Here is a 16,436-nt window from a genome sequence, read left to right as displayed (position 1 = left end):
GTCACAAAAGGTATTTAAAGGGGCTCTGAGGTGAAGCAAAGATTCAGGACCACTGCCTTAAAGCGTTTCCTGTTTTCTAAGTCTCCTGGAGGGACTGTCTTTTTGAGGTTCTTTAAACCAGGGGTCTCCAACCTTGTGGAGACTTATAGACTTCAACTCCCAGAGTTCCTCAGCCAGCTCTTGACTTACAACCATTTGTCGCAAGGTCACTCGCTTTGCAGCCATATGATGTGCATAATGGCAGACTCCCATTACGGTTGTACATCAAGGATTTACCTGGATTGTGGCAAATAAACAATTTCAACCGTAGCTTAGGAACAAAGAAAGTTACACAACACAAATGCACCCAATGGCTTTAATTCGTTTAGTACACAGGACTCTCATCCCGTTTGCTCCATGATTTCAAAAATACACCATTACCCACCCACCAACCCCCCCCCCCCAAAAAAAGAAGTACAGTCTGAAATTGTATCTTCAGGCCTTTGCTTCCAAACAGTCCCCCTTAAACTGTTGACAATACTTCAACTTGGTACTTTTTCAAAATTTAAGCAGAAGCTGGCTGGGTAATGAAAGGAAGGGGAGCGGGAAGCAGCAGACCGTTTTTAAGATCGGGAAATAAAACACAGGTCCTTTCTGTGTTGGGTGAGCCACAAGAATTGCTAACTGGGACATCCCATCGCTGTTCTCTGGAGGGAGTCTGCGGTGTCGGCCTCGAGAGTTGTCGTCTCTGGGGACTTTATATCTGGGATCTCCACCGATTTCACACCAGGAATCTCCGCCGATCCCACATCTAGAACTTCTGCCAATCCCACATCTGGAATCTCTGCCGAGCCCGCAGGGACATTACTTGCTTTGCTGTTTGGATACTCGATTCTTTCGAAGAAGAAAAGCATCTCGCAGTGCACAGTGTGGGGGAAAAGGTCTATCGCCGTCGCTTTGATCACCCGGAAGGGACTGCCCTTCACGCGGTGAGAAGGTGCTCGGCAAAGGCTGCGGGGAAGAGAGGAAACACAGCATGGATCTACATCCTTTTATTCGATGACTCCAGGCTGCTTCTCCCCCTTGTGTGCCCCAGTCCCCCCCACCCCGCATCCCTGTGTGGGCTGCTTTCAATTCTGCCCACCTGGAGGTTAACGTGAAATCAGTAATTCACCCGTAGGCGAAGGAACAGCCCAAATTATGCTTGCAGGGGAAAAAAATTAATATTTGTAGACTCCAACCTATACGGTCCTGAAAGCACCCTCTTGCCTTTGGGTAGTTGCCCTAGGGCAGGGGGTCACCAACCTTTCAGACCTCAGGGACCACTAAATTCATAATTTTAAATCCCAAGGACCACTAATGCGAATTTTTTAAAAAGATAAAATAGTATTTAGTGCAATATTAAAAAATGCAAATAATTTTTCTGCGGACCACCAAAATTTTCTCGCGGACCACGGGTTGGTGACCACTGGACTAGGGCAGGGGTGTCAAACTCAATTTGATAAGGGGTTGTGTTTGACCGCGGGAGGGGGGGGGCATGGCCGGGTATGTGTGGCTAGCCCTCTCCCAGCTAAAACCGGGGGAGTGCATGGCTCTCCCAGGCTTTTTCGACTGGGACACTCTCCTGCAGCCCTCTGCCAGCAAAAACGGAGCTTGGGAGGGGGGCTGCCTGGTCCTTCATTGTTTCCAGGGCAGCCCCACGGCCCAGATCTAAACACCCCGCCGGCCGAATCTGGCCTGCGGGCCTTGAGTTTGACACCCCTGGCCTAGGGCCTCGGGAATGAGGGCTGTTTTTGATATTATATTAGCCTGTGGAAGAGATAGACCATAATCTGCCACACTGGTCCAATTCAGGTTGGCAGTTGTGATCGGTGTTAGTCTTGGTTAGCCATCATGGCCTGTTCGCCTTGGGAGAGACCCTTCTGGACATAACAGACATCCGATGACATAGCCCACAATTTTATTTAGCCACACAAGCCCCTTCGCCTCATCAACACCCCCCCATTGTAGATGGGGGGGGGGGGTTTGACCAGGTTGGAAAACACGCAGAAGAGGCCCTCATCCTGCAGTGAATAGACAACGGCTAAAATGATGAAATAATGATTTGTAGACTCACTCCACAAAGTTATTCATAGCAGCTCGAGGGTTGCAGGACACGTAGAGGAGCTTTTTCAAGTGCTCGGCTTTTCGGATGGCGAGGATTACTTTGGAATCTAGAAAATTACACCGCTGGATAAACATCAGGCTTTTTAAGCTGCCGCCCCGCAACTCTGGAGAAAAAGCAGTTTTTCTTTCCCCCCGTCGAGAGAAAAGGCAACGATGCAAATAAAACGGCAGTTAACTCCAAATGAGGGAACGTTAAAACTCCACCATTAAGAAAGAAAAGTCGGAAAGAGTGGACGGTAATTCTACACATCAGGAAAACGAAGGCTTAACTTCATTCAAGGTTACCCTCCTGACTCGCTTCGCAGCATCTATTTCTTCCCCCAAATTCAAAAAGACAAATTTGGCATACTACTCCCGAAAGTACCAAGGGGCAAATTAGAAGACCGTTTACTGATCACATGGAGCAGAAAACTGGCAGAGGCTAAATAACCTACAAGCAAAGCAGCAGTTGCTTCTCACGCACAATCCCTTTTTGTCTTACCGCACCACGTTTTCCTGTACCAATGTGTAAATTTAAAATTCTACTTCCGTGATGGCGAACCGACGGCACGCAGAGCCCTCTCTCTGGGCACACCAGTCGTTGCCCAACCCAGCTTCAACGCGCATGCGTGCCCGCCACCCGCCGGCCAGCTGGTCTTCGGTTCTCTGCTATGTATGCCCGGGGCCTTCCCTGATCTCTGCAGTTTTCCCCCCCAGCGTGCGCTAGCTTTCTCCTGCATTTTTGCCGCCTGCGCCTTCCCCGATCTCCGCAGGTTCCACTCTGTGGCAGAAATGCAGGAGAAAGAGATCAAGGAAGGTGTGGGTGGCAGAAATGCAGGAGAACCAACCTGGAAGCCAAAACATGCGCGGAAAACACATGCATGTGCAGAGCCATGGTACATGCACGGGGGGCGCTTGCGTTGCATTTTGGGAATTGGGGCACGCACACGTGCGCTTTGGGGACTCGGCACCAAAAATGTTAACCATCACTGTTCTACTTAAATACGGCCCTGTGATCCCCTCCCCTCCCCACTTACGTAAACCTGCTCGTGGGGGATCCACAATTGTAACCGTGTTGTGTAGTGCTAACGTGTTCACGAGGTGAGGAACAAGCTCTTCAGCTTTCCCACAGTGGAATTCAACATTCGTCAACCCTGAAAGGGGATCAAAGAAAGAACAGGTTTTAGGTTAATGTCTTAATGTAAGAAATATCATAATACCCACACCAGAGTTCCTCATCCGCAGTTGGATATCTGCGGAGTTTGTGTACTGCAGTGGTTCCCAATCTCTTTCTTCACCATGGACCCCTTTAAATACCTTTGATGGCCACGAACCCCCAAGACTCAACTCGAGATTTAAATAACATTTTTCCAAGCCTTTGCAAACCCCGTGACAACATCATGGATCCTGGGGTTTTTTCCCCATGGACCAGAGGTTGAAAATCACTGGTACATTATACAGAAGAACCGAATGCTGTTCTCTCATTTGGTTCTGCTAGAAATCTTCAGCGTTGACGAAAGTGAGCAAGAGGTTTCGACTTTATATTTTACCGTTCAGCTGAGCGTTTGCTTTGGCATCTTCAACCGCTTCCTGGCAGAGTTCAACTCCGATAACTTTCTTCACTTTCTATATGATAAAAAGCAATAACCATTTAACACTTTGCTGGCTATGAGCATAACGATGGCCAAAAAAAAAAAAAAAAGCTAGCAAAATCAGGGCTGGCTCACTTCACAAATGCCTGGTTTAGCAATGGCAGTTCCAGTCCTGATAGGCCAGGGGTCGGCAACCTTCAACACTCAAAGAGCCACAAAGATCTTAACCGGAAGTTCAGCAGTGAAATCCATTTACCTTCGCTACCGGTTCGGGAATGGAAGCCCGCAGGCGCGCCTCTTCACATGGGCAGCCTTCTGCGCATGCGCAGAGGGTCAAAAACTGGACGTAATGACGTCCCGGTGGGTAGGTGGAGCCTCCCGCCGCTGGTGCTACCTGTTTTCTTGAGCCGGATAGATCCGGCAGGATTTCACCGCTGCCCCCGTTCAATTCTGGAGCCAACCGGAAGTCTGGTTCCCCCACCACAGTCTCCTATTGCAGTGTCCTTTTTCCTCTGCCGACCAGAAGTCCAGTTCCCTCACCATAGTGTCTCCTCCTAGTGTGTCATCCTTTTTCCTCTGCAGACCGGCAACAGGGAGCCGCAGCAGAGGGATAAAAAGAGCCACATGCGGCTCCAGAGCTGCGGGTTGCCGACCACTGGCCTAGGCCTACATACTAAGGGTGGGGAGGGTCTGTTGATGTCTCTGCTCCCCCTTCCCCGTGGAAATAGGAAGCCAACCTGTTCCTTCACCTGTGCAAGAGATATGCCAATGGATCCGGTCCCACAGCAAACATCCAGCACCGTGGTTTCCTGGTTGATGTCAGCCCAATCCTGAATGGTTGAATACAGAACTTCGGCTGCCTTCGTGTTCACCTGTGAAGTCCAACATTATTCTCGCTATTAACTCATCTTAACAAGCAGGGAAGAAGCCACTGGCAAAAATATCAGTGGATTGAAGTCAGCTTGACTTGCCGGGATAGCGAATTAAAGTTACAGGGAAAAATTTAATACAGCTTTGCGTATTGAAAAGCGCAAAAAACCGCATTTGGACCCTAGGGAGAAACGACAGGACTTTTACAAGAAAGTCACAATTTCTTGTAACAGGACAGAGGAGTTGGAAGGGACCTTTAAGGTCTTCTAGACCAACCCCGTGCTTAGGCAGGAAACCCTACACCACTTCAGACAAATAGTTATCCAACATCATCTTAAAATCTTCCAGTGTTGGAGCATTCACAACTTCTGAAGGCAAGTTGTTCCACTGATATAATTGTTCTGTCAGGAAATTTCTCCTTAGTTCTAAATTGCTTTTCTCTTGATTAATTTCCACCCATTGCTTCTTGTCCACTAGCATTCTGATTTATTTTATGTAAATCATTTTTTTCCCATAAAAAGCTTTTTTTAAAAAAAAAAAACGCTAACATAAAACATATACTCTTTCTTTACATCATTTACTTACATCATTTAATAGCGAGAAGAACGGAGGGCCCTTAAAATGCTTTTTGCTCAATACAGATCGATGTATACCTCTTATTTCATTTCTTCCTTTAAATCAGCTTGTATAATTTTACCCTTTAAAGTTTTAATGTACCAGGAGGTTTACAGTTAAGCCTGACAAATTCTTGTCCTCTTTTTTTGGGGGGCGGGGGTGGAGACTAGGAAAATGGGCAGTTCCTCCCTTTTCCTAAAAATTCACTTCAAAAGAACATCCGTTAATCCCAACAGCAAAACCAGGTTTAAGCACAACATTGCGAAAAATTACCTGGAAAAAAGCATGGGGCGAAATCTGGAATTTTAACCCCAAAAGATCTTCCCGTATGTACTTATCGCCGGCGATGTTGTTCAAAATCAAATCTTCCCGATTCGGCGATTTCCTGTAGAGGGAAGAAGGAGGAAAAAGAGGTTTTGCGACGGCCATCCTTGCGTCCGCAAATCATACTCAACTATTAAGATTGCGGATAAACCAAATCAGGGCCAGAAAACGGTTCTAAGCTGATGCTTGAACTTATTAATGCAATGATTCTTCAGCTGCAATATTATAAAAGCCCAATTAAGTCATCTCAAATAATGTTCACATATTAATGAAACGGAAGAGCTTAAAATGTTCCCATTTTATTGGGCGACGGCTATTTAGCAACGCTCCCAAAGGACTAATAGACAAACCAGGGAGAAAAAACAACAACCCCTAGTTAACATTTCATTCTAATCTATTTCCAGCCCTTCCTGACTGTATTGCCAGTAACTAATTACTGTGATAGTAAAGTAAATAAAAATTATACGTGGATCTGGGGGAAAATAGACTCGGTTGCCCTCAGTCTACAGCCGTGGTAGTCAACCTGGTCCCTACCACCCACTAGTGGGCATTCCAGCTTTCACGGTGGGCAGTAGGGGTTTTGTCCGATACTGAAGCCCTTTCCTTTTTTTTTCCAATTTAATTGACTTTTTAAAAAAAATTTCATAGCATTATTTAAAAACATTTTCATTAGGTTTTCATAAAATTCCCCATGTCAATTTAAATTTATGAAAATATACTATTTGTATCGCCCGCGCATAAGTTTAGTTCACGTTACGTAAGTGAAACTAAATGGCGCTATAGTGCGACCGCAAACAAAAGAGCCACGTCCCAGAATAGCTCGCGCATCTCCCCCCACCACCCAGCTGTAACAGAGAAGCGGAGCTGGTAGCCGGTGCCCCCCACAAACCCAATCCACGATGCGCGAGAGGCATGCACAGACATACACGGCACATTACTGTGGAACCGGTGGGCGGTTAGAAAATTTTACTACTAACAGAGATACAAAAGTGAGTGGTAGGTATAAAAAGGTTGACTACCCTTGGTCTACAGTATTTTTTTAGTGAACCTTGACATTTTTCACTAAATGCTTAGCATTTTGAACATTCAGCTGTATTTTATAGCAGTTTATAGTTTCTCCCCTGTGATGGCATCCCATGTCCAATAACCCTGAAAAATATCTTTTGTTCTTACCTTTGGCCTTCTTCTACAAAATATAAAGACGTTATTCCGCTGCCTTTCCCAGGACCTTCTGTGAAATACGTAGCCATAGAGGTTTGCAATGTAGCACGTTCTTCTTTGCTTAATTTCTACAGATTAAAAAAAAAAAACAACCCAGAAAGATGCTTAGATGACTTAAACAGCACAGCAGGCTTCAAAGAAAATGAAGAAAAATGAAGATAACATCTGAAGCAGAGCTCACATTTTTAGATTAGATTAGAATTCTTTATTGGCCAAGTGAGATTGGACACACAGTCTTTGGTGCATATGCTCTCAGTGTACATAAAAAGATACATTCGTTAAGAATCATAAGGTACAACACTTAATGATAGTCATAGGGAACAAATAAGCAATCAAATCACACTCGGTAAAATTTCTCTGAGGAAACCATGCGTTAAATCCAAGAACAATTAGCAGTTTCCCGAGACATCAAAAAAGCTGCTAAAAGACTGTTTTATTATAGAAAACAATTTTTTTATCATACCTGTGGGTTAAAATAGGCAATTGCCATGACGTGGCCATTCGAGCTAGTACGAACTGTTAGCTGTTTCCAGTGTCCTTCATAAGTTTCTGGACTATAAACGCCGTAAGAGGTTGACCTGTAATTTACAAATCCTTAATTACTAAATCAAGACATTGTAAGTGCAACTGATGATAGGGAGCTGCCCAGCGTCCCGTGTAAGATGGGAAGGTGGCTGTATAAATACCGATAGAAGACAATTTTTGTAGTTCAGAGTTTTGAACTGTGGGGTCCTTGGTGCTCTCTGAGCTTGATTGTTTTCTTGCAGATGTTTCATAACCCTATTAGGTAACATCTTCAGTGCTGTGCAGGGCAAGCCACTGTATATAAACTGAGCAAGTCACTGTATATATAAAGAGAGCAAACTCCACTCCTTTCTTGCACTGATCAGCAGTGAAATCCACTTACCTTTGCTACCAGTTCGTGCGCGTGCCTCTTCTGTGCATGTGCAGATGGTAAAAAACTGGGACGTAATGACGTCCCAGTGGGTGGGCAGAGCCTCCAGTGAGCTGGATAGAACCAAGGGGTGGGGAGATTTCACTGCTGGCACTGATGGTGTTACCTAGTTGGGTAATGAAATGTCTTCAAGCAAACAACCAAGCTCAGAGAGCACCAAAGACTCCATGGTTGTATAAAAAATCCTTGTTACTTCTGGAAAGAGGAGAAATGAGACATTGGCTGGTTGAAGACCTGAATAAAAAATAATTTCCATCCATTATTCTTTGTCTGGCCTTTGGGTACTTTGGAAAATAAACTGACACCCCCCCCCTCCTCCTCTCTCTGGCTGCTCCTCAAATATTGGAAGGCTGCTATCCTGTCTTCCCCTAGAAATGCCCAGTTCCTGCAACCATTTTTCGTATGTTTTAGTCTCCAGTCCCCTAATCATCCTGGTTGCTCTTCTCTGCACTCTTTCTAGAGTCACAACATCTTTTTTGGGGGGTGTGGTAACCAAAACTGGATGCAGTATTCTAGGTGTGGTATAACTTCTACAGAGGAATGATTGAGTCTGTCATCTGCACTTCTATAACCGTCTGGTTTGGTTCTGCAACCCAACAAGACAGACACAGACTTCAGAGGATCATTAGAACTGCAGAAAAAACAATTACTACCAACCAGCCTTCCATTGAGGACGTGTATACTGCATGAGTCAAAAAGAGGGCTGTGAAAAAAATTATATAGACCCCCTCGCATCCTGGACATAAACTATTTCAACACCTACCCTCAAAACGACACTATAGAGCACTGCACACCAGAACAACTAGACACAAGAACAGTTTTTTCCCGAAGGCCATCACTCTGCTAAACAAATAATCCCCTCAACACTGTCAAACTATTTACTAAATCTGCACTACTTTAATCTTCTCATCGTTTCCACCACCCATCTCCTTCCACTTATGACTGTATGACTGTAACTTGTTGCTGTATCCTTACGATTTATATTGATTTGTTTCCTAATATGATTTGATTACTTATTTGTACCCTATGACTATCATTAAGTGTTGTACCGGACGATTCTTAACGAATGTATCTTTCTTTTTATATACACTGAGAGCTTATGCAGTGTATATAAATCCCAATCACACTTGGCCAATAAAGAATTCTAATCTAATTCTAATCTATTCTAAGCCTTCATAGAATGGTATTAGTACCTCAAATGATCTTGACTGAATATCTCTGTTAATGCAATTTAGGTTTGCATTGGCTTTTTTGGCTGCCACCGCACACTACTGGCTCATATTTAATTGGTTGTCCACTAAGACTCCAAGATCCCTCTCACAGTCGCTGCTATTAAGCCTGGTTTCACCCAGTCTACAGGTGAAACTCAAAAAATTAAGAGTATCGTGCAAACGTTCATTTATTTCAGTAATGCAACTTAAAAGGTAAAACTAATATATGAGAGAGATTCATTACATGCGAAGCGAGATAGTTCAAGCCTTGATTCAGCATAATTTTGATGATTATGGCTTACAGCTCATGAAAACCCCAAATTCACAATCTCAGAAAATGAGAATATTGGAAAAGGTTCAATATTCTAGGCTCAAAGTGTCCCACTCTAATCAGCTAATTAAGCCATAACACCTGCAAGGGGTTCCTGAGCCTTTAAATGGTCTCCCAGTCTGGTTCAGTAGGAATCACAATCATGGGAAAGACTGCTGACCTGACAGTTGTGCAGAAAACCATCACTGACACCCTCCATAATAAAAACTCATTAGCAGCAGGCGGCTCACCGTATGTAGTCCTGGAAAGCCCTGGCCACTTTTTTTGCCTCCATGGGAACGTGGATGGTCTCAAAGGGTTCCACAACAGCGCAGGAACCCCCCTTGTATTTGCCCAGCCGGAAGCCGACCGTTTTATCATCTTGATTTGGGCCTAAGCCAATCAAAAATTCACATTTGTTGCGGTACTCGGTCTAAATGCAAAGCAAGGCAACATTCAGAACAGAGGCACCGGGGACGCAGGTTGCCTGGGGTGGTACAAAAGGAACGTGAAGAGCGACAAATCGCAACCATCATTGAGAAACACAGGCAAATCCTTGGGCTTACGACTGTCAACCGAGCCTGGAATTGCGGTCGTTAAAAGTCATACCGGTTGTGCATATCACGACTGACCCAATTTTATATGGCGACCATCTTTTATATGGCGGTCATTACGGGAACCACCCTGGCTGTTAGGGGAATTACAGAGAAACGGCGAGAGACTAAATTGACACAAGCTTAGACAGCAAAACCGCTGCTAAAATCCAAAAGCCGATTTCTATTATTTCAGGAGGGAGGTTTTTGTCAGAAATGCACAGCCCGTTATACACGACGCACATTATTCATGCATAAACACCACACACCCTGCTTTTGCCATGGTTTCCTGTGTACAGGTAGTCCTCAACTCACGACCACGATGGAGCCCAAGATTTCTGTTTGCTAACCCGAGACATCTGTGAAGTGAGCTTTGCCCCGTTTTATGACCTTCCTCACCACAGTTGTTAAGTGAATCGCTTAAGTAGTGGTTAAGTTAGTCACACGGTTGTTGAGCGATTTCTGGCTTCCCCCCATGGGCTTTGCTTGTCAGAAGGTCGCAAAAGGGAATCCCAGGACCCCACCCCCCGAGATTCTGGAACGGACATAAATATGAATTTATGAATTTTGTCCATTGGCAGCCAACGGTCGTGTGAAAAAAACGGTCACAAGTCTCTTTTTTCAGCGCCGTGGTAACTTCGAGAGGTCACTAAATGAACGTTGTTAACTCGAGGACTACCCGTACTATGGTCACTAAGCGACCGGCCCTAAGTTAAGGACTACCTGTATCCACTCAACCCTTTACGCGTCTTAGCAGCTACTCAGTGCGAAGACCAAGACTGAATAATTATGTCCTGCGCTTTGCTTCCTCTGACTTGGATTAAATGGCAAAACTCCCGGTATGCATGACCTGTAATGGAGATGGCTTCACTCCCTCCAAGGGGCAACAAAGCCCATCGTGCTTCTCCTTTTGCAGGAACAACCATGGGAGCAGCGCTCGGTTGTTATTTCCCATGTCCCTGAAATCAAAAAAGAAAAAAGGAAAGTTTTATTGGAGATAAGGAAGGAGGAGAAGAAGAAAATGACCAAACCAAAATTGGGGCCCCATCATAAAGCTAAGCCACAATCGTTGTTTAAAGCTGGGATCTCCAACCTTGGTCCCTTTAAGACTTGTGGACTTCAACTCCCAGAGTTCCTCAGCCAGCTTTGCTGGCTGAGGGACTCTGGGAGTTGAAGTCCACAAGTCTTAAAGGGACCAAGGTTGGAGACCCCTGCTTTAAAGCAGTAGAGGATGCTATCCCAAGCGTAAAATCCAAGGTGTGGCAGAATAGACAGCCAGTCCTCAATTTACAACCATTTGTTTAGTGACTGCCCAAAGTTACGTCGGCCCGGAAAAAAAAGTAATTTATGAACATTTTTCACACTTAACAGCGTTCCCTGTGGTCACGTGATCAAAATTCAGACGCTTGGCAATCTTTATGACGGTTGCAGCGTCCGGGGCGGGGACGCACGGGATCCCCTTTTGCAACCTTCCATGGGGAAGTCAACAACCGGGTGACTAGCTTAACGACTGCAGCGGTTCGTAAAAAGGGGACAAAACTCACTTTCAACAACTCTCTTCTGGCGTAGCCAGAGAAATTTGGGGCTCAACTGAGGTCGTAAATCGAGGACAACCATGTATGCCCCAAATAACAAGGAAATGAGATGGTTATTGACCCACGTGAGAAAAGTGACTTTTGACCGTTTCTAACAGTAACAGAGTTGGGAGGGGGCCTTGGAGGTCATCTAGTCCAACCCCCTTGCTCACGCAGGAGACCTGTACTAGGAATTTGAACCACCGAACTGCCGACCTTTCTGATCGATGTATCTTAGCCACTGAGCCACCTGGTCATTCAGATGCTTGACAGCTGACTCACATTTATGACGGTTATGACACATGGCCCCAGGGTCACGCGATCCCCTCCTGACATGCAAAGTCCATGGGGAAGCCAAATTCCCTTAACCGCCATGTGACTTAACCGCTGTCAACTCTCGAAGCGAACCTGGCTGAAGCCACCTTGCGCTGGCTCCTGGTTGCCATTCGCTCAACAGCTGTGGCAAGGAAGGTTATGAAAACGAGGGTACGACCGTCATAACTATCTCGCTGAGCCGGAGAACGTTTTGGCCTCAGTTGTGGTCGTAAAGTCGAGGACTACCTGCACGCTCTGCCTCCCCAAAGAACGAGGAAATGGGATGGTTACTGACGCACCTGAGCTGGAGGCCCTCTCTGCAATCAGGAAGGGGGAAAAAATTCTCACCAGCCTTTCACGTAGCCACACAAAACTCTCCCACTACGAACCCCATGTTTTCCACATTTCAGTCCAATTGTGCCATTAGAGGAGACACTTCCCTGCTTTGGAAACCCTGAAACAAACAAAATGGCTTTGGCCATTTCCATGAGCTGGAGCTGGCCCCTCTAAGTACTGAATCAGAGGAGGAGGAAGGAGGCGTGGGAGTCAGGATCAGCACCAAGGCAACCTGGGAACTCCGAGGGGGAAGAAGGAATGGAGCTGGCAGAGAGGGAGGGAGGGAGGGAGGGAGGGAGGGAGGGAGGGAGAGGGAGAGTGTTCTGTCCCCCCTCGCCTCCCTCCGAGCGATGACTTAATTAGTCGCCACTATCAGCTCTGGCAGCAAACTAGCGAGTGTCTGCCAAGTGTCTCTGTTATCTCCCTCCATGCTGATGAGTCACCCAGGAACAAACAGTACTTCAGCTCTTAGTTAAGCAATTGATTTGCCTGCTACGAAGAGGCATAGCAACTGTCTCTGCTTTTATATCCTGTGGAGTGTGGCTCCATGACTCAGCACTTCTTAGGCCTGCCCCACCCCTGCTTCTGTTGTTCCCACCTCTCCTGCCTACGAAACCTAGGGTCCAGCCAGGCCTGATTGCCATCAGCTGGGTCTGGAGGCGTGACCTTGGGGGGGGGAAAGAGTCAGGGGACGGAGGCCTCGTTATCTCTTCCACCTAGCCTGCCTCTGGCTCCTGGAGCTGAGCCAGGGAAGCCAGTGCTCCCGAGGTAAGTCCTGATGGCCCTTCCCCCTCACTTTCCAAGTCACTTTCTGGCAGGGGGTGCAGACACAACAGAGAGAGAGAGGCAGAGTCTGGGTCATCCGTCAGCTCTCAGATGGAGAGTCAACAACCCCCAGGTCTGGAAGTGGCTGATGAGGAAGAGGAGGAACAGCTGGTCCAGTGCCTGACGTACGGATGCACAGAAGGCAGAGGAGAGGAGAGCAGTGGAAATCTATGAGCCGGTCCTTGGGATGAAAGTGTTGTGTCTTGCCCGCCCTCAGAGCAGCCGGGGCCTTCTTACCTGCTCCCCAACACTGAGGAATGTATGCCTTCCGGCCCAAGTCCTGGCTCCATGCCCCCACAAACTGCAGAAGAAGGAGCATCTCCCTGCCCCAGCCCTGACTCCATGCCCAGGCAAACGGAGCAGCTAGACCCCTCCCCCTCATCCACAGCAGGTGAGCCTGAGGAGGGTTTACTCCCAAGAACAGCTGATTGGAGTGACCCTCGCATCAGAAGATTGGAGAGGCGGAGGCAACAGAGGGAAGGGAGGGGCAGGCCTTAATGAGTGCTGAGTCATGGAGCCACACCCCATGGCCTATATAAAGGAGCTACTTTCTGGCAGTCTCTGAGTCAGGCAAAAGTCAAACTTATCTTGCTGAAGTCACTTACTGGTCTCCTGCCTGCTCTGAGGACTTTGCTAGGACTTTGGGCAGAGCTGCAGAGGCAAGCCTGATTCGGATTTCCCGGACCCAGCCGTCAGCGGAGGAGTGGGACACGACAGAAAGAGCTAAATGAATGAAATTGCTAGCAAAGCTCCTATCCCCTAGCTCTGGGGATAAAAGGCAGGGGGCGGAGATGAATAGATGTGGGCAGACAACTATTCATCTTCTAGCCTGGAACCGGGGCTGTGGCACTCCTAATAAAGGCATCTTTTCATATTTGGGGAGCTGGGTCAGAACGCGGAGGAAGTCACCAGGGGAATGAAGCTTCCAGAAAAGCAAAATTACCTGGTCAGTTTCGCCAAGACTTCTTCACACTGCTTCTTCTTCTTCACCAGCTGGTCTTCGTAGGGCACGTTCCACAAAGGAGTCACCACATCCGCTATCTGCTTGCTCAGAGGCTCCTCCTCGCCGTCTTTGGATGAAGCCGGACGCTTGGCCGACAACTCTTCGGCGCCTTCTTCTCTCTTCCTCTTCTTCAAAATGGGATCCGCTTTCGGTTTGGCCAAGCGGACGCTCAGGTTCCGGTTCTTCCACCGGACGCCGTGGAGAACTTTCATCGCTTTGTCCCTTTCTTCCTCGCTCTTGAAGGTGACGAAAGCGAAAGTCTGCTTCCCCATCAGTTTTATCTTATGCGGGTTAAGTCCGTATCTGGCAAGGAATTTCTTGACTTCGTTAAAGCCGATGTACCTGGGGAGATTCTGAAGTTCCACCTTGTAGATTTCCGAAGTGAACAAGTCCTCTTTAATGTACCTGTACATGTTGGAAGTATCCGAAGAGTTCTCTGCATTTGTTTCTTCGGTTTGGACCGCTGATTCCGGAATGGTACATTTTGGATCCACCGAGCGCACGCAATCCTCGTTCTCTTCCATTATTTCAGCCATTCTGTAAAGAATAATAAGAGATTTGACTCTCTTCACAGCACTAAACCCTGAACCAAATCACAGGGGAGATTCACTTGAGGATAAAACTAACCGAATGAATGTGGTAATAAACCACAATTAAAATGACTGTGGTAATAAGCCACAATTAAACTGGCAAGGATCTTTGTGACTCTTAGCCCGAGTTATGTAATAAAAATCCGCTTTAAATAACTGCAAGACATGGAGAGGCTCAGCAGCTGTACTCTATCATCATTTAACAACTCCATAATCCATTGCTGGGTAGAGTCACAAAGGGTAGAGTAACTGAATGGCGCTGAGAGTTTACTGGCCGGATGCCCTTCCTGTTGCCAATGCAGAGTTTTGTTCAGCAGATATATTCAGCAGATATATTCTCATGGTGCCCAGAGAAAGAAATATCTGCCTCTACCTAGGACGGTTATGCTTAACCTTTTCAGCACCAAGTGCCGAAACTAAAGTGTGCACACACACATACATGCGCCGGAGCACTGGAGCCTGGAAGAGAGCAGCTGTCCGGCGCACACACGTGTGACGTAACCCAGAAGAGCAGCTGGCGGCAGCGCCCGTGCCCAGAGAGCTCCGCGTGCCACCTCTGGCACACTTGCTATACGTCCGCCATCACGGGCCTAGGATCAAACTCATAGGCTCATGATTGTGAGGCAAGAGTTCCATCTCTAGGCCACCACACCACTCTTAGCAGCTGCACTCTATGCCAGGGGTCTCCAACCTTGGCAACTTTAAGCCTGGAGGACTTCAACTCCCAGAATTCCCCAGCCAGCAAAGCTCGGAGTTTTTCTGTTATTCTGGGAGTTGAAGTCCTCCAGGCTTAAAGTTGCCAAGGTTGGAGACCCCTGCTCTATGCGAAATATTAAAGAATAATATAATAATAATAATAATAACAACAGGATTGGAAGGGACCTTGGAGGCCTTCTAGTCTAACCCCCTGCCCAGGCAGGAAACCCTACACCATCTCAGACAGATGGTTATCCAACATTTACTTAAAAATTTCCAGTGTTGGAGCATTCACAACTTCTGCAGGCAAGTTGTTCCACTTACTAATTGTTCTGTCAGGAAATTCCTCCTTAGTTCTAAGTTGCTTCTTTCCTCGATCAGTTTCCACCCATTGCTTCTTGTTCTCCTCTCAGGTGCTTTGGAGAACAGCCCGACTCCCTCTTCTTTGTGGCAACCCCTGAGATATTAGAAAGAAACAGGAGACATCTTTAACAAACTCATCCTAGCAAAACATTAACCAGATGACCAGCAAAACACAAGAAAGCAGAAGCCCTGGATTGATCCAGGAAGATCTAAGAACATAGAATCCTAGGGTTGGAAGGGACCTCGGAGGTCTTCTAGTCCAACCCTTCATACCATCCCAGTCCCATGATTATCCAGCTAAAACCGGCCACGATTGCGCTTTTATTAGTTTTGTGGTCTTTTCTAGTGTCATTTTGAAAAAAGTTTTTGATGCGTATTGAAATGCTGGCTGGAGAATTCTGGGTATTGAAGTCCACCTTAAAAGTTCCCAAGGTTGAGAAACCAACAGGGTTCTTGAGCAGGAAAGGCGGGGGAGGGGGGATTCAAGGCATCCAATTGAACAAGGGAGGGGGCGGAGTTAAGACTACATCCCCCAGAACCCTCTGCGCAGGAGTCCTCCAACCCAGCGCCCTCTAACCGAGCCTCCTACAAGCAGGGTATTCCTGAATTTGCAATCCATCCGCATCCGGAGGGCGCCAGGCTGGGGAAGGTTGCAAGGGCGGCCTTATGCTCGGCCAGAAGGCCAAGGAGCACGCCCCCCACCCCCGCGTGGAACTTTCCACTCACCTCACCCGCCGCCAGGCCCACTAGGCGAGCGGCCCCAAAGACCCAGCTCGAATAGCGCAGGCGCAGAATCAAGGGCGGGGTTTCTAAAGAGGACTGGGCCGGCATCACGCCGCGTGCGCAACGTCGCTCTGCCTAGCTTCGGCTTTTTCGTTGTTGTTTTTTAACTCTTAAGCAGAGCTAAGGGGGCGGAAAT

At 47.1% G+C, this 16,436-nt stretch overlaps 1 protein-coding gene across 2 annotated transcripts; it reads right to left on the bottom strand.

Moving 5' to 3' along the window:
• Window positions 1-427: 427 nt before the first annotated feature.
• TRMT2A (tRNA methyltransferase 2 homolog A) lies at window positions 428-16,422 on the bottom strand. 2 transcript variants are annotated; one of them, XM_058158415.1, is made up of 13 exons: window positions 16,244-16,422; window positions 15,479-15,611; window positions 13,809-14,405; window positions 10,666-10,774; window positions 9,474-9,655; window positions 7,210-7,324; window positions 6,699-6,814; window positions 5,475-5,586; window positions 4,466-4,588; window positions 3,675-3,750; window positions 3,162-3,278; window positions 2,096-2,192; window positions 428-990 (listed from the first exon to the last, which is right to left on the bottom strand). In XM_058158415.1, the coding sequence occupies exons 3-13, from the start codon at window positions 14,402-14,404 to the stop codon at window positions 660-662; spliced, it is 1,974 nt and encodes a 657-aa protein (XP_058014398.1). In that variant the 5' UTR covers window position 14,405; window positions 15,479-15,611; window positions 16,244-16,422; the 3' UTR covers window positions 428-659. The 2 variants fall into 2 exon arrangements, with proteins under 2 accessions (XP_058014398.1, XP_058014399.1); XM_058158416.1 differs by lacking the exon at window positions 15,479-15,611.
• Window positions 16,423-16,436: the final 14 nt, after the last annotated feature.

Source organism: Ahaetulla prasina, chromosome 15 (assembly GCF_028640845.1).
Source record: "Ahaetulla prasina isolate Xishuangbanna chromosome 15, ASM2864084v1, whole genome shotgun sequence".
NCBI classification, from domain to species: domain Eukaryota; kingdom Metazoa; phylum Chordata; class Lepidosauria; order Squamata; family Colubridae; genus Ahaetulla; species Ahaetulla prasina.
Note: the sequence above shows the minus strand (reverse complement) of the source record. Positions and strands in the feature narration are given on the sequence as shown.

What these genes read in the sequence shown, in the direction of transcription:
- TRMT2A (XM_058158415.1), bottom strand. Translation starts at nt 14,404, where the DNA reads ATGGCTGAAATAATGGAAGAGAACGAGGATTGCGTGCGCTCGGTGGAT. An exon ending in GCTTTCCAGGACTACATACG is followed by an intron (nt 7,325 to 9,473) that starts GTGAGCCGCCTG and finishes TGTAAATTACAG; the next exon opens with GTCAACCTCTTACGGCGTTT. An exon ending in AGCAAACGCTCAGCTGAACG is followed by an intron (nt 3,279 to 3,674) that starts GTAAAATATAAA and finishes ATCCCCTTTCAG; the next exon opens with GGTTGACGAATGTTGAATTC.